The sequence below is a fragment of the Colobus angolensis genome, unplaced genomic scaffold (assembly GCF_000951035.1).
Source record: "Colobus angolensis palliatus isolate OR3802 unplaced genomic scaffold, Cang.pa_1.0 Scaffold150, whole genome shotgun sequence".
Classification (NCBI taxonomy): domain Eukaryota; kingdom Metazoa; phylum Chordata; class Mammalia; order Primates; family Cercopithecidae; genus Colobus; species Colobus angolensis.
In genome coordinates, this window is record NW_012114600.1 from 6,025,819 (window position 1) to 6,047,062 (window position 21,244).

General features: G+C 37.0%; 1 protein-coding gene across 1 annotated transcript in view; it reads right to left on the reverse strand.

Moving 5' to 3' along the window:
• Positions 1-21,244, reverse strand: part of PDZRN4 (PDZ domain containing ring finger 4) — a 143,788-nt gene that overhangs the window by 17,559 nt on the left and 104,985 nt on the right. The window contains exons 4-5 of the mRNA XM_011936101.1: positions 4,604-4,702; positions 1,613-1,675 (exon numbers count right to left, since the gene is read on the reverse strand). Coding sequence (XP_011791491.1) covers positions 1,613-1,675; positions 4,604-4,702 — 162 coding nt within the window. The remainder of the gene's footprint in view (positions 1-1,612; positions 1,676-4,603; positions 4,703-21,244) is intronic.

Sequence of the window (21,244 nt, forward strand, 5' to 3'; positions counted from 1 at the left end):
CGATTCTCCTGCCTCGGTCTCCTGAGTAGGTTGGATTACAGGTGCCTGCCACCATGCCTGGCTAGTTTTTGTATCTTTTAATAGAGACGGGGTTTCACCATGTTAGTCAGGCTGATCTCAAACTCTTAACCTCAGGTGATCTGCCTGCCTTGGCCTCCCAAAGTGCTGGGATTACAGGCATGAGCGACTGGGCCCGGCCCCTGCAGCCATTCTTTATGGGAGAGGACTCAGAAAGGAAAGAGCAAGCAGGTGAAGGCAGATCTAGGATAGAAACTGGCTTTCAGCTATTCCTGATTTGGCCTAAAACTCTCTTTCCAGCCTCACATCCCTCCTACAGTCTGCTTACTATCTCTCGCGTAAAGCTGAAGTGTAATCAGTCTCTATGTTTTCACATTTCCAAGTGGGGAATAAAACACATTCTCCTTCATCTCCCAGCAACTCATTAGTAAATACAGTAGTGCCCTACACAATAACTTTTCAGTCAACAATGGACCACAGATAAGTCAGTGGACCCATAAAATTATAATACCTTGCTTTTACTGTACCTTTTCTATGTTTAGATACATAAAGACTTATCATTGTGTCACAATTACCTACAGTATTTAGTGCAGTAAAATGCTGTACAGGTTTGTAACCTAGGAGCAATAGGCTATGCCAGCCAGCCTAGGTGTGTATGTAGTAAGCTGTACCATCTAGGTCGTGTAAGTACACTCTCCAATGTTTGCACAACTGGAAAATCATCTAATGACATTTCTCAGAACATATTAAGTGAGCATGACTGTAGTTGAAACTTCTTCAAACTTCTAGACTTTCATATAGCAAAGGAACATCTAGATCCATGTTCAATTAATTTATTCTGGAAAAGGCAGCAATAACTGCCACTGCTAGTAGTAATAGCCATTAATATTTATCAAGTACTTATGCACTGTGTTAAGCATATTGCGTGCATAATCTCATTTCACCTTCACAACAATAATAGGTTATTATTACCATTTTTTTTTAAGATGAGGAAATAAAGCTTAGGATGAGAGGAGGTTACGCAATGTGCCAAGCAAGCTGGAAGAGAAGTCAAATTTGACTCCAGAGATGGGATCTGAGTCACTAATTATTAGCTAATCACTCTTAATAAATCACACCATCCTTAATAAGTTTTAAATGATAGCTTTTTTTTTTTTTTTGCTTTTGTAGATGTTAATATCCAAAAGCAAAGACAAATTTTTTTCTCAACGGTTTACAAGAAACAAAATAAGCTGGGCGCGGTGGCTCACGCCTATAATCCCAGCACTTTGGGAGGCCGAGGCGGGTGGATCACGAGATCAGGAGATCGAGACCATCCTGGCTGACATGGTGAAATCCCGTCTCTACTAAAAATATAAAAAATTAGCCGGGTCTGGTGGCGGGCACCTGTAGTCCCAGCTACTCGGAAGGCTGAGGCAGGAGAAGGGCGTGAACCCAGGAGGCGGAGCTTGCAGTGAGCAGAGATTGTGCCACTGTACTCCAGCCCGGGCGACAGAGTGAGACTCTGTCTCAAAAAAAAAAAAAAGAGAAACAAAATAAAATAGTAACTTTGGACAGACCGTGGGAAACTAAAGGAAATTACCACAGCACCTACTTGCAAAATCCGATCCCCTTCTCGAATCCGGCCGTCTTTGGCAGCAATGCTATTTGGGTCAACCTGTAATAAAGAGGACATACATCTTCAACTGAATATGAAACATTCCCTCAAGAACTTAAAAATATGCTTTTAAAATATATTTTGAAAAAACTGTTGCAAAATTCTGTGTTGATTTATGACAGTGCATGCCATATTTCTCTCCATCAAAACTCACTGATTCTAAAAATGCAAATGAGCTATTTTAGAATGAACAAGAATAAAATTGTGAGGACTAGAGCAGAACTTAATCTGAAGACCAGTTTCCCACCCTTCCTCTTCCTCTATTTCTTCCTTCCATTTCCCCTTCATTCTTTTTTCTTTTTTTTTCGCATTCCTTCATTCATTTCTGTATCCCAACTGTCACACATGCTCTTCAGTTGACGTGAGATGATGGTAATACCAGGACTCTCCGGACCCAGGAAATTTACTTTCTATGAGATCATTTTAAATCCTGCTTTACCTGTCTTGGTAAAGGTGATAGCTATAGAGTAAGTTCATCCTTTTTGTTTGTTTGTTTTTTGAGACAGAATCTCCCTCTGATCCCCAGGCTGGAGTGCAGTGGCGCTATCTCGGCTCACTGCAACCTCCGCCTCCCGGGTTCACGCCATTCTCCTGCCTCAGCTTCCCAAGTAGCTGGGACTACAGGCACCCGCCACCACGACTGGCTAATTTTTTGTATTTTTAGTAAAGGCGTGGTTTCACCGTGTTAGCCAGGATGGTCTCAATCTCCTGACCTCGTGATCCACCCGCCTCCACCTCCCAAAGTGCTGGGATTACAGGTGTGAGCCAGGGCGCCTGGCCCAAGTCCATACTTATTAAAGATAATTATGTCTCACGGGCATATTAATTTATAAAGAAATTTACAATCTATATTGCTCAAGAAACACACACACACATACATTTGATCCATGCATTTAATTAGTACCACTTTACATGTGGGCTAAAGTATATTTACTACATACTATTTTAGAATGTATAGATATTTAAGCCTCCATTAGGAGGCAATTAGCATTTTAATGGGCTAAATTTGAGTGATGACTTACAGTTTACTGGGGGTAATTTCATCTATCAGATTTCATGTGATGGCTTCAAACTTTGTTTAGGCTTGTTGCACCAAAGCTTTATTTTTAAAGCAAACTGTTTCAAGTGTGGCATAAGGTTGATGCATTCTATCCATATGTTAGATATTACTTTCTTATTGGGGTGCCAACAAATAATTGAGTCTTAAATCATCAATCAAGAATAAATGACACTATAATTACATGTAAGAGGTAAAAGGAAAACATTCCTTCCAAGTACATATGTTCAGATCCTGTGGCTTCTTTCTCTTCCCTGAAAAGTGCAGTTCCAATACTGACATATTTAAATAGTAAATAGAGACTTACTAGAAGGAAGTGAGGGGTGATTCATGAACTGTATCCCATTTAAAAGCCACTCACAGTCTAAAGCCTCATCTTTAGAACTGTAATCAAACTAATATTAAACTTCTACCTTCCTACCTCTGTACATATTACAAAAGACAATTCCACAGGTGTTTCCTTATACTTCCTTAACCTAATCAGAGGAATTATCCTAATTGCATACTTAAAAGAACTACATAAGTTGAATATTATCTGGAGATTTTTCTGTCGCAGAAGCCAGTTAGTAAATTTTTTGGTAAAGGGATAAAGGGTAATATTTTATACTTACAGAGCTGTACTGTTTTCTAAATGCATTAATTACTTTATCTCTTCCATACTCTAAGCAAGTCTATCAAAACAATAAGATAAGCATTGTTATACTCACTTTCTAGTTGAGAAGGCTGAAGCTCAGTATATTAGGTAATGTTTTCACAATTATGGCCAAGAAAACTTGGAACAGCATAGAGTAGCAATTAGTATCTAGTTTGTCTAACTACTGCATTTATATATAAAATATATACACGTACGTTTTGCACATATAAGTATGTACTTTTTTATCATAAGTATATTTAGTTTTAATTTATTTATATTTAGAGACATGGTCTCATTCTGTCACTCAGACTGGAGTGCAGTGGCACAATCCTAGCTCATCGTAACATTGAACAACTGTGCTCAAGCAATCCTATTGCCAAAGCCTCCTGAGTAGTTAGGACTACAGGCATATGCCACCATGGTTGACTAATTAATTTTTTGTTTTTTTTTTTGTAGAGACAGGGTCAAACTCCTGGCCGTAGGCAATCTTCCTGTCTTGGCTTCTCAAAGTGTAGGGTTTATAGGCATAAGCCACTGTGCCCGGCCTTAATTTTTAAAAACACACCTTCCTACTTCACATAAAGTAATGCTTTTTGTGAGTTTTTAAAAATCATCTATTGTAGTAAAATTTGCTTCACAGTCTTTAAAAGGAATTAACACTAACATTAGTAGCTTGCATTTTAGACTCTCTCTTGTGTATTGCTTCTTGGCCTTTGGCTAAGATCAAGTGTAGAATCTCATTGTGGGGTTGAATAAAACAAACTAATAGATGCACTCACTGGGTATTCAAATGTATCTATGCCATCAGCAGAGTAAAAGATGTGATTATTGTGAGTAGTAATTTAAAACAATTAGCCAGTGCTACTGTTAATAGAACTCATAAAAGACACAGTAGAATGGAAGGACAGATGTTTGAGGATCAAAAACTTTGATGGACTTGCTGCATTCTTATGGGAATTTATTCAAATTTGGAATTCAAAAATGTTACCACTTTTGCACTTTTCCTTGCTGGGATTCTGGGGTGAAAGTATTCACATTAAACAAGCTGATAATAATTACATTACTTGGGCAGCATAATTTACTTTCCTAATTGAAAGTGACAAGTTTTGGAACATGGCCAATTCTTCACATTCAAGCCTCTTACGGAAGGGTTTTCTCAGTGTGAAGGGTTTTCTCAACATTTCGCTCTGTTCCTCCTAGTTTTCTCCTCTAATTTCCCCTCCATGGCATTTCTTACCTCGCTGACATAAATGCCGGTGTCTTCTTCATCATCTGTTCGGTAACAGACTGTCAGGCCCAGCTTCTCTTGACTGCTAACACGACACAACTCGACCTCCTGAGAGAACAACACACACAGATGACATTTATGTCAGAGAGAAAATCTGCAGCAGAACAGAGAACTCACTGATATTCTTTGGGTCACTCTGGCAAGTATTAATAATTATTGCCCAACATTGGAAATTAACTTTTTGTTTTTACCAGTATTATTCAAATGTTCTTTCAGCATGGATTTCTATGAAGTTAAGCCAGTGTTTTATATTTTTTTGTAATGTTGGAGATACGCAGCTGTTTGCATCAAGCTGTCAATGTAAAACTCCTTAAAAATTATGCAATAATGTATAAATCAAATACATGCATACATCAATACACTGGAATCAATAAAATATTTGAGAATCTCAAAGTTGGTGGCAAAATGTTCATAAAAATATGAGAGTTACTATTACATGTTTTTATTTGTATTATAAGAGAACAAAACAAGTTCAAATAATAAAAATAAAAAGACTATACCAAGCTGTTTCCATCAATCCTGCTCTGGAGTTCTATATAATATGATAATAAGCAAGTGTTTTGTACAGGTTTGACCAAGGTTTTCTATTATTTTGTAGAAACTGTCATTCTTGGAAAGAAATGGGTTCATCCAGGCTGAAGGGAGAGACATCAAAAGCCACTTGGGGCAGAGGCAATGATTCAAAATGAAGCAGCAAATGAACAAGAAAATACATTTACTGAAACACATGGCTAAGGGCTTGAAATGTCAGTCCTCAGGTAACGTATATTGAATTTATTTCCTGATTTATGTTCAGTAAAATAATAATAAATTTCAGTGTATTTCAGTTTTATATGATGAAGTAGACTTGTACTACTTTCAGAAGCAGATGACTTCAGGATAAATTACATATTTCCAAGGATTAAAACACAAATTAGCACACTAATTATGGAGAATTTATTCCTATTGAATGGAGAATATAAGACCCATTAGTAAATAATCAGATAAAGAAGAACAATGTCTATTTAAATTAGAAGTGAAGTCTGGATCAATTTCTAGCACTCAGGCTCTGTGGGAGCTCTGAATATGTCTGAATTTGCTTAATGCTCTTTCTCCAGTACCTAGAACAGGATATTTCAGTGTGGGCACTCAGTAAAACTAGCTGAAGGGTGACTAATTTTATTTCAAAAATCTTTCCTGGTGCACACAGATTTTTGTAAAACCATAAGTAGGTAGTCTTTCCTCTTTGATCGGAAGTAGATGTATGTGTGTGTGTAAAAGTTATGAAAGTTCATAAGAATAGAGTGCTAAGGTCTAAATGTTTGTGTTTCTTACAATTTGTGTTAGGGTTTCAACATATTTTACCTACCAAGAAGGTAGGGCCTTTGGTAGGTGATTAGGTTGTAAGGGCTGCTGAGCTCTCATGAAAGGGATTAGTGACCTTATAAAGAGGTCCCGGAGACCTATCTTGCCTCTTCCACCATGTCAGGACACACACAGTGAAAAGGTGCCCTCTATGAGGAACAGGCCCTCACCAGACCCTAAAACTGCTGGTTCCTTGATCTTCGACTTCCTAGCCTCTAGAACTGTAATAAATTTGTTTCTGCTGTTTAGAAGCTACCTTGTTCATGGTATTTTATTATAACAGCCCAAATGTACAAAGACATAGAGTACTCACTTAATTGTCTAAAATCTGAAATAGTTACCAGTACAAAATGAAGGAAAACCTACTTAACTTCAAACAGGAGAATACTTCCCAGAACACTCTGTTACATTTGAGTAAATATCCTCCCTTTCAATTTTGTATTTCAATGAAGTCCTTGACAGTGGATAATAACCTGTATAAAAATGATGCGCCATACACCATGAGTAAATCCTTAGCAAGGGGATTGCTCTCATAAACTCCAGTGACCAACAATTTCACAGATAATAGCAAATAAAACTAAATTTAAATCCTCGCCCGGCGCGGTGGCTCAAGCCTGTAATCCGAGCACTTTGGGAGGCCGAGACGGGCGGATCACGAGGTCAGGAGATCGAGACCATCCTGGCTAACACGGTGAAACCCCGTCTCTACTAAAAACTACAAAAAACTAGCCGGGCGAGGTGGCGGCGCCTGTAGTCCCAGCTACCCGGGAGGCTGAGGCAGGAGAATGGCATGAACTCAGGAGGCGGAGTTTGCAGTGAGCTGAGATCCGGCCACAGCACTCCAGCCTGGGTGACAGAGCAAGACTCCGTCTCAAAAAAAAAAAAAAAAAATCCTCTATTCTGAGATAAGTACTGCAAATTAGTGAAATGCATGAAACTAAGAAGAATGCTGACTTTCTGTCTGGTGGACAAAGATACTCTATTTTATAGCGCTTAAAAAGGTTATAGTGTAGGTTGAACAGTAAAGAGAAAAGGTGAAACATCCTTTTACCTAGACGTAGACTAGGAAATAGTGAAATGATTTAGCACCAGAAGCAAAAATGTACACACCAAGCAAAGGTCTTTTTAAAACTGGTAATAATTAATGCCTCCAGAGGGAAACAATACTTGACTAAAACTGCAACATTAGGAAGGAATTATAGTAACAAAACAGCTTCAATTACAGCAACAAGGTATACAGTCGAGGAGTATCTCTTAGTGATTCCTAAGAGGCCAATAAGGAAACCTACACACTCCATAAGGAGCTGAGATTAGGGCCTTTAAATCAACACAAATGAGGAGCTGTAGTCAAAGCTGACATCCACTGACTTCCAATGCCCTAACAAATCATGGAAGCAACTCTCAGTATTGTGAGAAGACATTTTCAGGGGGGAACATTCTTTTTTGAATGTTTTCTCCACATTCTCAATGGTGTACCTTCACTTTGGTGTTTGCTTAGAAGGCGCATATCCAACTGTTTTGCAATAAAATTGAGTGAATGTATTAAAACAAAAAGGGCAGAATCTGCCTATAATCCTTCAACACCAGAAACCAGAGCACTAACCCAAGAATCTCAGCGGAAAGGAGACTAAGGTCCTCAGGTCAAAGTAACTTCAATATTTTCCTTGCGTTGGACCAAACCAAAACTGTGAAACAGGTCTCAAAGTTATCTCCATGGTCTTTGTTTCCAATATTCCCCTTGGTAAGACACTCAACACCCTCCTATTTCCTTTCAGCTGCTTGGAGTCCTGGAGGTCTGAGTATTAGAGATTTGCCATTTTGCTTGTCCCCTAACAAAACCTGGCATTCAGTGTGATTTTCCATTCTCTCACAGTTAACTCTTGAGACATAAAAATAATTAATACATAAATATCTCTCAAAGGAATCATCATTAACAATTACTTAAAATGTGACCCAATCAGGCTTTGGTGCATATTAATAAAGGCTGCAAATACAAAGCCTTAATGCAAGGGACTAAACCCTTGGGAGAAAGCCTTCAGGCACTGTAAGAGACCAAACTGAGATTTTTCTGGATCCCGCAAACCACCTCACACCAGTCCCAAGTGTGAAGTTGTATTTCTTGGCTGAGAATGTCTCAGATACTACATAGTTTATATTAAAACACAGAAACATACATTTTAGAATCAAAGTTCCCTTAATTCTATGTCAAAATAACTTATAAGCAGCTACCTGTAGACAATTTTGTTTGTAGGAGGCAAAGGTGGCTTTATAAAGACTCTGATTATCTGAAAGGAATTCTGCAGCACAGGTTTAATTAAGTATTCCCTTCACAGGACACATAAGCCTCTGACTTCTGAAGAAACAACCTCCTGGTAATAGAGAATGTTTTCCCTAACAACTTTCATACCTTCCCCTCCGTCACTTGGAAGCTGTTTGATGAAACACATAAAAGTGAAATGCTACCTCTGCACATTTTCTCCATGGAGACAATTCATGAGTGTATACAAATCAAAGCCAAGCCTGCATGGATGGCAGCACTAACCATCCATAAGTCCTTTGTCACTAGAGTGAAAGAATCACTTCACACACCTGGTGAAACTACATTTATTTTGACTTAAATGTACTTCAAGACGTGCTATTCTGGGGACGTGTCTAAAGTCTCTTTGAAAAAAATCTAACTTCAGCATCCAATATTGTGAGAAATTGATTATATATAGGTTGAAGGTGGAGTAGAAGATTATAGTTTATTATTAAAGCTTGCTGTGAAACATCTTTCTAATCATAGAATGACACAAATAGGATTTTTACATAAATTGGTTGTACTCCAGTGGTGTGAAATTTTTATATTTTTTTGTGATTGAGTCTAGGGAGAAATGAGAAACTTAAGGAAAAAAACGCTTTCTAGATAGAATTCTCTCTTACTGGGGAAAGAAACAAGGGTTGACACTGCTTAAAAAGCAGTGACTTTTTAAGTAGCATTGTTCCCAAACTTTAAAGAACACTTAGGCCAATGCATGCCATAAAGATTTTCCTCTTCATAAGAAAATTCAAATGCAGTCAGCACTATTCAAGTCTGAAGAAGATCTAGGGCTAGACAGGTTAGTCATTTATATCAGTTGACAACAGGGGAATGTAGGGTCTTTTATGTCCATATTTTTACTTATTTTCCTGGTTTTCATTTATTAGACAATACATGCACTTTTACTCAATCTCAGTGTTAATCATATATCATCTTATATTTTTTAATGTTGATTAGTAACTAGTGAAATATCATGCCTTGTTGTTCCAATAAAACATTTATTTCAAAAAATGAATCAAATGAGAAATATGAACACTTTAATCTCCACAGCTAAGAGAAAGCTAGATAGTCTGTTATAAAAATATTGTTTCAGTGTCATTATCTCCTGCATAATGGAATCTGGGGATAATACTTAGTAAAAAATAAATCACAGAAATCCTGGAATATCAAATCCCTCTGACAAAACATTTCAGGTTTGCATTCTCCAACTCCAAGTTATTCATAAGAAGTTGCTGCAACTAATAATTAAATCACATTTCTGTGGAGACATAAGGGTGAAAGTTAAAGCTTATGGTCATGTCTTTTCTCTAACATCCTTAACCCCGCCTCTTTATTTGACTACTTCTTTTTCAATAGTCGTCTGAAATATGGGTGGCTTTTAACCTCCAATTTCCCATTCTTAGAATCAGAGACATTCTTTGGGAAAGAAAGCAGTCACATTTCTCTAGGCCCAGGTTGACTGCTTCTCACTGTGGGCTGTGAATCCCCTTAAGAAGTCATAAATGACCTATTTGGAGTAGATTTTATACCTTAACAAAGAAAGAAACATTACTTTTGCCTCTACTGTTAATGGGGGAGGAAATGAACTCATGATGCTGGCAAACAATAGTCGATGTCAGGAAATCTGGACCAGGAATAGAAAAGAGAAACATAAAATTGAAGTAAGTGAGAAGTGATCCATATATTTTGTTTTTATTTTATTTTTTAATTCTTTTTTTGAGACAGAGTCTCACTCTGTCACCCAGGCTAGAGTACAATGGTATGATCTTGGCTCACTGCAACCTCCACTCTCGGGTTCAAGCAAGTCTCCTCTCTCAGCCACCTGAGTAGCTGGGATGACAGGTGCCCACTACCACACCTGGCTAATTTTTGTATTTTTAGTAGAGATGCCATTTCACCATGTTGGCCAAGTTGGTCTTGAACTCCTGACCTCAAGTGATCTGCCAGCCTTGGCCTCCCAAAGTGCTGGGATTAGAGGCATGAATCACCATGCCTGGCCATGATCCATAAATTTTGTATCATTACTTCTGCTGAAAGAACTACTGAACCAGGCAGACTGCATGGAAAACTTTCCTAGAATGGGCTTCCACCCCAAAGCAATCTGTCTAAAACAAAGAACAAAGGTATAGGAGGAAACCGGAAGACACTTCTGTTTACATCAGGAAGGTTTTTTTCCCCCCTTCTCTATTTTGCTTGTTGTATCTTTTGAGGAAATTGCAATTACTTTGTTATTTGTTAGCGTCATGTGGTTTACCTTCGGAAGAATCCAGAATCCAAGGGTTTTCATAGTTGATTGTTGAGTTTTTAGCAGATATTAAAATGATAATTTATTAGCTTCCTAAAGGTATTGCTAACTATCCACGGCCATTGTGATTTGATTTCTTGACTCATATGTCAGTTTTTGGGAGATCTCCATCAAAATAGTTTAACATGCCATAAGCAATGTGTAGAAAAGACCATTCATAAAATGTCATTTTCATAGATGCCTTATTTTTAAAATAGCAATGTTAAGCACTTCACTTCCTGGTCAGCTCAAATGCTCTCACTCCAGCACTTCTGCTCTCTTGCTAGAGCTTGAACCTTTGACCCTTCCCCTTCTCACTGTCAGTAATTCCCTTGAGCCCACTCCTGTCTCCTGATGCAGCTTGAAATTCACAGTTAGACGTAATATCTTTTTTTTTTGGCTTTTAAAATAACCCTATTTTTAAAAAGTTAATATGTGCATTATAGGAAACTGAAAAACACAAGAAGCAAAGAACAAAGTCATTCACAATCACAAGCAGTTTATAGTTTGACAAGTTTTTCTAGGTCCTGTGCATGTGTAAGCACAACATTCAATTTTACGGGACTGAGATCGTACAGTACGTATCATGATTTTTTGCACGTCATGAATATTTACCAATTCAAAATCCCAAAGGTCTATGAGTATTTTGATAACCAAGAATACACTACACCAACTCAATCTGTTAAAAAAATGTAATCTTGCCTTTCTTGGAAAAAAATTTCATAGAAGACAAAAATGGCAACACGCTTCTAGATAAAAAGCATTGGCAGAGTTCCGAAATCCTCAACTCTCCTGTTCTCTTTGTCCACTCTATCATCCAGAAAAAGGTCAACTGTGGTTAAGACCAAGTATTCACCTCCCTGCTTCCCCAGCTGAGCAGTGACATGGTCCCAGAGGGGATGCACACCATGATGACCATAGCGACTGCTTTCCCTGTAAGTTCTTTACTACAAGTTGCAAATGGGCAATCCATGTTGCCCAACAATCACACTCTACTTTCCTTGCCAAGTTGCTGTTTCACATGCTAAAGGAACTAGTGTCATAATTTCTCCTCTTTTTTCAAATTTCCAACAAAAATCACCCACTGTTAGCTGATGACCTTATCTCATAGTTCACTGGATCCTAGTGGATTATTATGACCTCAACTTTCTGCTCTCCCAGTCTGGTATCTTGTACCTCTTCTGTCTGCAGTTCTGCTACCATGCCCTTCTCTCTCTTCATGCTTGGCCAGTCATCTTGTTCTAGACTTCATGGAGGAAAAAAAAACCATGGAATGGAAATCTCTGTGTCTTCCCTCCACTTATCAATCCACATGCAATTGTACGTAGAAAGACTCTCTGGGCTGCCTTTCTATACAGTGAAAGAAAAATCCCCAATCCTACCAAAGGTGAGTGACTCTACTCATGCTCTGTAAACCATTCCTTTATTGTTTTTCAAGAATTTCTCTCATGGAATTATCCCTTCTTATCCTGTATTACTCATTTCAGTATTCTCATTAGATTACTCTCATTGTCACACACACACACACACACACACACACACACACACACACACCAATATGGGCTGGGGCAGAGGGAAACCTTGTGGACATGGTAGTCAGCTCTAGGTTGGGGGCTACTGGAAGAATCCAGCAAACATTGAAGAGATCATAAAATTAGTCTTGATGTTTACCAAGGTAATTTCCAGAGAAACACTGACCATGCAAAGGCACAGAGGTAGGAAACAGCATTTCACGTTAGAGAAGCTTTACACAGTTAACGTGTGAGAAGCCAGGAGTTTAAGATTGGGCTGGGTGAGCGGTCATGGTGAACACTAAAACTGCAGAGGTAGGCAAGGGCCAGATCATGGAAGGATGACCACATCCTATTAGGTAATTTGGGCTCTTTGCAAAAAGTAAAGGGGGGCTATTACAAAAGAATTAAAACTATCATATTTGTAGTTTAGAAAGATGACTTCAGCACTAGCATAGTGGGTGAGTTGGAGGGTTAAGCGAATGTTACCAATTCATGCAAGAGAAGCTAAGGGCTTGAATGCAAGCAGTGTCATTGTTCTATCAGTTCTTAAACACAGTTATCATTATTTCCATTTCATAGATGAAGAAAAGGAGTCACAGAGAGAACTTGGGCCCAAAGTCACACAGCAAGTCGAAAGCGGAGCTGTGTTTCACATTCTAGCTAAGGGACCTGGTCTTATTTCTGAATAGCATGTTCCTCTGACTTCACAGTATATTGCTCTTTCTCATTTTTCAGCTCTCAGTTTAACTGCTAGATGGTACCCTTGTCCATCACTCTTTCTGAAATAAGGATCCTAAAGTCTTCTATGAAAATTGCAATGATGCTTAGTGGCTTCTTGGCAATTGTGAACATTTATTTTTCTTTCTTTTTTTTCATTAGAAAATTTGTATTTCATTAAGATGTTTAGTTTTAAAATTACCTGTTTACTGTTCTCTAAGAAGGTCCTTATCTGTCATGTCTGTTGTTATATCCCACAGCCTTAGATATGAAACAAAGAAACTTGTTTCTTTGAGGATGGCAACTTGTCTTCTTTTTCTTATCATTTCTAGTACCAGCAGAGGACTGAGAGCTTATGAGAAGCCTCACATGTGTTTGCTGAATTAGTTAACTGCTAAAGTGAAGTTGGGTGTAGGGTATAATTGCTTTTGCTATATTTGTACAGCAGCATAATTGTATTAGATTAAGTATAATATGTTCAAAAAGCTGTACAAACAACGGATGTGACCTAGTCTCTTACCTCTGCCAACAAGAAAAGTAATCAAAAAATGAATTGTAAAATTAAAGCAAAGTTATCTATGCAGTTACTCATTCTAAGAATTCCTCTAGCATGTTCAGGTTTTATGTATTCACTTTACTCACTGGACATTTTCGTAGCACCTGCTACATGCTATGGATCACACTTGGAAACTTCTTATGTCCCAAACATTGCTCTAAATGATTTGTGAATAACGTCTCATTTAATTGTTAAGAATCTGATAGGGTAATACAGTGCACAGCAGTTATTTCTGGTCCATCTAGCATTTATTCACTGTCTTTTTGGAAACATGACCCTAAATTTATTTTGCAGAATTACACCTTTTTCTTTCTAGTTGACGTGTGTGTTCAGGGCTGATTCCAGCTCCAGGGCTGGGCTTGTGATCTAGGGATTAGCTAATAAGTGCATTTTATTTTACTGGGTATAGTGGTCATTTCAAAAATGAGTATTATTTAGTTCAAGCCCATCAAAATCGGGTTCATGACTTTTGTTGAAACTATTAGGAAAAGAACACTTTCTTTTCTATTGTATTTGAATCACAAAAATCTAGATCAGGAGTAGCTCTAAGCTTTATCATGCCACAATATATAGACCTTGAGGATGGATGAAAAAAAGAATAAAAGCCAAAGATGGATAAAGATTGAAATTTAGTGCCACTATTTGAGCCCCTGCAACAAGTTACATCTAAAACAATAAACCTTTGGAATTTTTAGCAAGGAGAGCTAATAAAACTCCTTTTTTCTTTAAGCATTTGTTTTCAGTCTTCTGTTTCTCGGACTATAGTCCCAATTGCTTTTGGTAGATATTATCTACAAATTTTATGTTATAAATGAGGAAATTCAGAGCCAGCATTGAGTAATTTATTTAAGGTCACTAAGCAACTACTCATCAGAATCAGAAATTGATCACAAGATTCTCTCTCTCTCTCTCTCTCTCTGTCTCTCTCTCTTGCAAACACACTTTTTAACTCTGAAGATTGCTTTTTCAAGAGACGCATTCTTATAGCCCAGTGGTCATTTAAGAGCTCGTTGTCTATAGACGGAGGCTTAAGCACATAAAGAATTCACTGTAGTGCAATGGGATATGTGGTAAAAGATAGATGGGATGAATCAAGAGGCAAGATGAGCCACAAGAGGGGATGCTCCAGAGAGAAGCTACTGTTTACATGGAGGGTGACAAGTTCAGTGTTGGCTACCACGAAGAGGGTTTAGGGATGTATTAAGAGAGGATAATAGAGAGGTGGATTAGGACTGATTCCTAAAAGGTCTCATAACCAAAGTCCTGGGCAGAAATGGGAGAGGGAGGTCAATATGCATAAACTGTGACTTTCCATCTTATATAAAACACAAGCAATTATAAAATTAGGAATATTGAGAGAAAGCAAGAACTTGATTTTCTGGTATTTAACCCAAGCAGAAGCATACATTTCTTCTATTGTATCTTTAGTATTGATTAGATTTTTTAGAAAAAAAAACATGATTATAATTTACTTCCTATAATTATTTGGGAGGGAATTTTAGATACAATCTAACTTGCCTTCTATCTTTTATAAATTGAAGTGACTTACCCACATTCATCTGACAATTTAGTGGCAGAGCTAAGAGTAGAAACCAGGCCTCCTGACTTTCATTCATTTGCTCTTTTTTATTGTTACCATTCTGATACTATTCTTTAAACAAGTCATTCTGACCTGGGACAGAGGTCTGGGGGTTCATGGAAAGGTGTGTGTTGGGGATGGCAGAATCACTGAATGGGAGAGAGATGCTGAATGAAGTGTGTTATCCAGATGCAATGTGTGGAGGCGGGAACAAGGTGGAGAGCCTCGTTTGTTGTGATGTCAACTGAATGAGGGTGGAGAGCATAGAATTCTGAGGAAAGCAAGGCTTGAGTTGAAAAGCTCTTTACTATTCTTTCAACCCTTAGTGTCTGCAGCAAATTTAAAAAGAAGAAAGAGCAGACCTCGCTTTTATAGAAAAGAACTGTCCATTCTTGGAGAGGCTCAAATCCCTTTCGCAATGTCCATAGTGCTGCTTTCACGGGGCCCTGCAGTCTTTATTGCATCTCCACTCTTAGCATTTGTAAGCTGTCTTTCCTTTGAATTACTGAAAATAGCTTTTCAAAAGAGAGTGTTAACAACCTTCTTTTGACATTAGCTATGTGTACTCTGCGAAGTAAGCAATCCATAAGGACAGGGTGACCTTTTGTGCTGTAGTTGTCTCTGATTCGATGACTGCACTTCTTGGTTACATCTGCTATCGTGCTCTTAAGTCGGCTATGTTTTCAGCAAAGGAAATCAGCTAAAGAGATACCACCTACTGTTTGGGATATCATTTTATAGTTTAAAAAGTCACTTTGAAGAGGTATTCACTTCAGAAAGGCAAAATACCTTTTGCCTAAATGTAAGGGCAGATATAGACAATCGATAGCTACTTCGGGTGGCAGAAAGATAATTGTTAGGGATAAAAGTAAAGTCTAAACATTTGCAAAATGATCCACAAGACTGCCTTCAAGGGAATTTTAAAAAATAGAACTAGAAGAAGTAATACATATCAACTTTGGGTGACATGCTACGATGGTAAGGGTTATCACTGCTTTATCTAGTGGGAATCGATGTCATTGGTAGCCAACGTTTTGGACTATTGGAAGCCCTGTTAAATATCGGCACAAGAGTTGAGCCACTGCCTAGCCCTTGAGAGGTAGGATACATGGGTAAGAACAAAGGGACAAAGGAGGCAGAATTAAGAGTTATAGGGCTGGAGTCCAACAAAAAGGCAAGAAGGAGAGTCTATTCAGGTTTGCTAAGGCTGAAAGACTGCTCCAAAGCACACAGAATTAATAGAGAGGCTAGATTTACTGTAAAATTGAGCAGGAAGTTAATGAAAGAAAAGAATCTGGGGCATGTTAACAAAAACTAATTTTTGAACTTGCATAGAGATGTTAATTTAAATTTATCAAATAATATTCCATTTATCATGCTTTATGATGGACCTATATGCTGATAAGCAATGACAATCATTTGCAAAAAACAGTGCAAACCTACTGTTTTCTTCATAGGTGGATCAGATTGTTTGTGTTACATAGAAATGACCAAGATTTTACATAGAAAACATTACATGGAATGAATATGTTCCTGAAGGTAGATCAAAGAAAGAATATTTTTATATTATTGTATTTTTATACTCAATGCTCAGACATTTGTTGAGAATATCACAAAATAATGAATTAAATCTCTTAGATGCCCTAGTATGACACCCCTAAAATACAGTATTTTCTTCTAGGGTCTAATGGTCAGTGAGAAATTTCATCTACAAGATTAATTATTAAAAAATGCTTGGAGTTTCTCATCTTCAGATTAGTACCACAGTGTATAATAACAAAAAATGTCATTGTAAATACATAATGATTAACGTAAGTAATGGGCTGATCCTGAATTGATACATGATTTCCAATTTGGTAGGTTCTACATTTCATCACTGGTCATAATTCCAAAACATTTAAAAAACTCATTTAATAGCACAAATTCTGGATTTTTCCTTTTCTGTTCCTTCTTTTTAGAGCCAACTCTCCTAGTTATTTTTTAATGCCAGTCTATTATGATACATGAAATGCATTACATCTTTATTGTACTGGCAATAAAATTTTAGTAACATGCATTAAAACCAATTAGTAGACCTGAATATCTCCTGATCTGACGAATGAGAAACGGAGGGTCTACATTTATCTATTTCAGATTTTATACATTGAATTCCAGACTGGGAGATGCCTGTGTCTATGTTGACACAACAGAGATTTGTCAATCCTCCTCAGAACTTTTCTTTATTTGAAAAGCATTCAGGAACTTTTCCAGCATGTGTTATTAAGAACACGTAAAAGGAAGATTAACAAAGAAGAAGAAGAATAGAAAATAAATAACCCTGTTGATAAGATGAACTTTATTTCTATCAGCTGGTTACTGAAGCAGGAAATAAAGGCTTTTCTAATGAGGAACTGGGCTATTCCTGCAATGTTTTCTAAGCTATTTTATACCGGGGAGAGGGAGCTTTTCCTGGGGTCCTAATAACAAGAAAAGGTACAAGACTTAAAGCTGTCAAGATCCTATGAATGTAATAATAATTGTTACCAAATTGCTTTTCTCTGTTCTTTTTCTTGTTAGGTAAGGTGATATTTTAATATAATTAAATATGTTCAGACATTTTGGATCTAACCAAATAAATTAAACAGTAAACTAGATTTACTAAAAAATATAACAAAAGATCACAAAATATTGATGTTAACTTTAGTGTTTTAGTCACATTTCAAATCTTTTTTTCCAAAAAACTCAGGATATTTTAATATTTAAACAAGCAGGAAGATACGCACTTTAAATATATGTACTCTTAGAAGAGAAAAAGTCATTTTGAGGAGATATGTCCATTCTGGAGGAGAATTAGAGGAGCTCCCACAAAATATATATATTATATTTACACATAATATCACTTATTGGCATAATTGCATGTGTACATACTTTCTAAGTTTGATTATAACTAGTTGCCTGCACCTCCTGGGTTTATAACTAACAGCGGACTGTAATGTTTAACACTGACATTGTGTTATCATCTATTTCACAAAATGCAAAATAAGTGATGGTACAGACTTTTGTGCACTGTTAAATTTTCATAAGAATGTATATACTGTCACACGTATATATCAATGATTTATTCTAGATAATACGATTCTTCCAGTGACTGGTGCATAGTTGTATAATTGTATGTTTGTATAACGATGATGACAATTTGTATCATTTTAAAGAAATTTGAGTAGTATTTTATAACATTTGAATATATAATTAAATTACTCATCAAATTAATTTTAATGTTTATTTAACATATTTATTTATCAAAAATGTTTAATGTTTTTTTGCCCAACAATTATATCAACTGCTTTTTCCTTGGGCCTTTAAAGAGTAGACATGTTTCTCTATTTGTTGTTAATGGATCAATCTGATCATTTGGCCATTTGAAATTAATTTCAATCACTGCATTATATAGTCTTCATTCTGGTTTAGTAGCTACATGCAAAAACATGGATCATCAAAATTAACCCGAGTTTATCAGCATCTGTTCACTACTGCATAATTTATAATAGCAAAGTATCATGAATATCCTCCATGTCCACAATATGAGATTTCTTAAATAAGTAAGGAAATATCTAAACAATGAATTTTATGACTCTGAAGAACTTCTATAAAAAGGGAAATGATCACAAATGTGTATAACATAACCTCACTCTTCAAAGTCTTGTATTCACAGAAAAATGTCTATGTGGAAATAGTAGTTATCTCTAGTTGCTGTTATTATGAAGATGATTACTTTCTTTTTAATATACCTTGTATTTCCAAACATTTTTGCTGTGACCATATAGTTACTTATGATTAGAAAAATAAGCATTATTTTAAAGTACAAATAATTATCCTTAATAAAATAAATAATGGATACACCATAAAATCTGCTCATCTCTTTTCTTTCTCTTCTACCTGATCATCTTGTTTACTGGAAAGTATTAATTAGGAATCAAGAAAACAGTGGAATTTCATTTATTCAGTGGAGTGCAGCCAAGTTTTTCAGCTGACAAGTTTAGTGCCTGAAGTTCTTTCTGTTGGCACCAGAACCAGATCTCCACATGAGTGGGTTGGTCTTAGTGACTCTTCACAGATCCTATCTTCTTCCTAAGCTGGTTAATGACCTTATCATTTTGCCAGTCATACAGGTTTAGGTCTTCTCTTCAGAGTTATCTTTTCCCCCCTCCTTTCTACTCTCTCTGTTGCTGCTACAGTCTCGGATGACATAATCTCTTTCCTAACTGTTCTATCTCCTTGAATTCATCTGGTACGTTACTGCCAGATGAATCTCCTTAATATAAGTCCTTAAACACATCACTACATGCTTACAGCACTACTGAAGTTCAAACTCCTCAGACTGACACTATAGGCCCTCTGCAATCTGATCTCAGACAACATTTCCCCCAAATCTCCTGCTATTCCACTCACACATCTGACGACCTAGCCAATCTGAAGTAGGAACCACCCCCCAACTCTGTTGTAGAGATTCCTCTTCCTCCTCACAAAAAAATGTATGCCACTTCGTTTACTATCTGAATTAGAATTCTACCTATGATTCAAGATGTAATGAACTATGGACTTCCAAAGGGTAGAGCAAATGTATTCAGCTTTGTATCTCATTGTTGATTATAGAACTTTGCAAGTAAGAAGTGCTCATTGCCCATTTGCCACATAAATGCACACATTTCAAACCACGTGTTTACCAGTCTTTTTTTTTTTTTTTTTTAATCACCCAGAAGTGCTCTTCCATCCTCTGAGTACACAGAGATCTCTGCATCTCTATCTCAACACATATCATACTTGAGCTTAGAGTGTTTTAATGGAAGACAGGGACAATCCCAGCTTAAGGCCCTATACAATGCTCAGACCAGTATTCAGTTACATCAGGACATGTCTAGAAGACTAGCATAAGGGCCTGCTAGGACCCATATAAAAGAGGGCTTAACAGTCTTTTTGTGGAAAATAATACTGATATTCAGGAAACAAAGATTCAAGGAGTATGACTCAAAAACATAGAAGTTTCATATTTGCCAGTATGTATTGCTGGGTACTATGAAAAACATGCCTGCTGAAAACAGTTAATGATGCTTATAAACTTCTTTTTGTTAAACATACTAACAAGATGATAAAATAACCGTAAATACTAAGAGGACAAAACAAATGAGTGAAGGTAAGAATTTGAAGAAGAGGAAAAATCAAGAAAGTTGTTTTTTTTTTTTTAATTTTCAATATGTGTTATTTTTTTCAGGCAGTTTTAAGTTCACAGAAAATTTAGCAGAAAGTACAGAGATTTTCCATCCTTCTTTCACAGAGGCATAGCCTCTTGTATTATCAACATCCCCCACCAGAGTAGTGTATTTGTAACAGTTGATAAAACTACATTAATACATCCTTATCTTTCAAAGTTCATAGTTGACATTAGGGTTCACTCTTGGTATTGTACGTTCTGTGGGTTTGGACACATGTATAGTGGCATGTATCTACCGTTACAGTATCATACAGAATAGTTTCACTGCCCTAAAAACCCTCTGTGCTCCACTTTTTCATCCCTTCTGCTGCAACAACCTCTGAAAACCACTGATCTTTTTATTTTCTCCATAGTTTTGCCTTTCCATGTAGTTGGAATCATACAGTATGTAGTCTTTTTAGACTTTCACTTAGTAATGTGTATTTATGTTTGCTCCATGTTTTTTTCATGGCTTGACAGCTTATTTCTTTCAGCACTGAATGATATTCCATTGTCTAGAGGTAAATCTAGGGCATTTATCGATTCACCCACCGAAAGACATCTTGGTTGCTTTCCTGTTTTAGCAATTAAGGAAGTAGATTTTAACCTTGAGCGTATTTACTGATTTAAGTGAACCTAAGCCTCAATGTTGACAGTTTCATAGAGCATGAAGGACAGGAGACAAAGCCCAAGGTGTAGAGTCTAATAAGAGACCACGAGAATGAAGCTGGGAACCTGACAACTATACTCTTAGTGAACAAGAAACACGACAGACCCCTCCCAAGGGATTATAAAGAAAATTGTTGCCTTAGTCCATTTATACAGCTAGGACAGAATACCAAGACTGGGTAATTTATAATACAACTTAAAAGAAATTTATTTGCCTCAAGGTTCTGGAGGCTGGGAAGTCTAAGATGCAGGGGCCAGAGTCTGGTGAAGGACCTCTTGCTGCATCATCCCATGGCGGAAGGGCAAAGAGAGGGCAAAAGAGAGACAGAGAAAAAAGGGACCAAACTCACCATTTTATAATGAACCCACTGCTGTAATAACAAACCCACTCCCATGGTAAG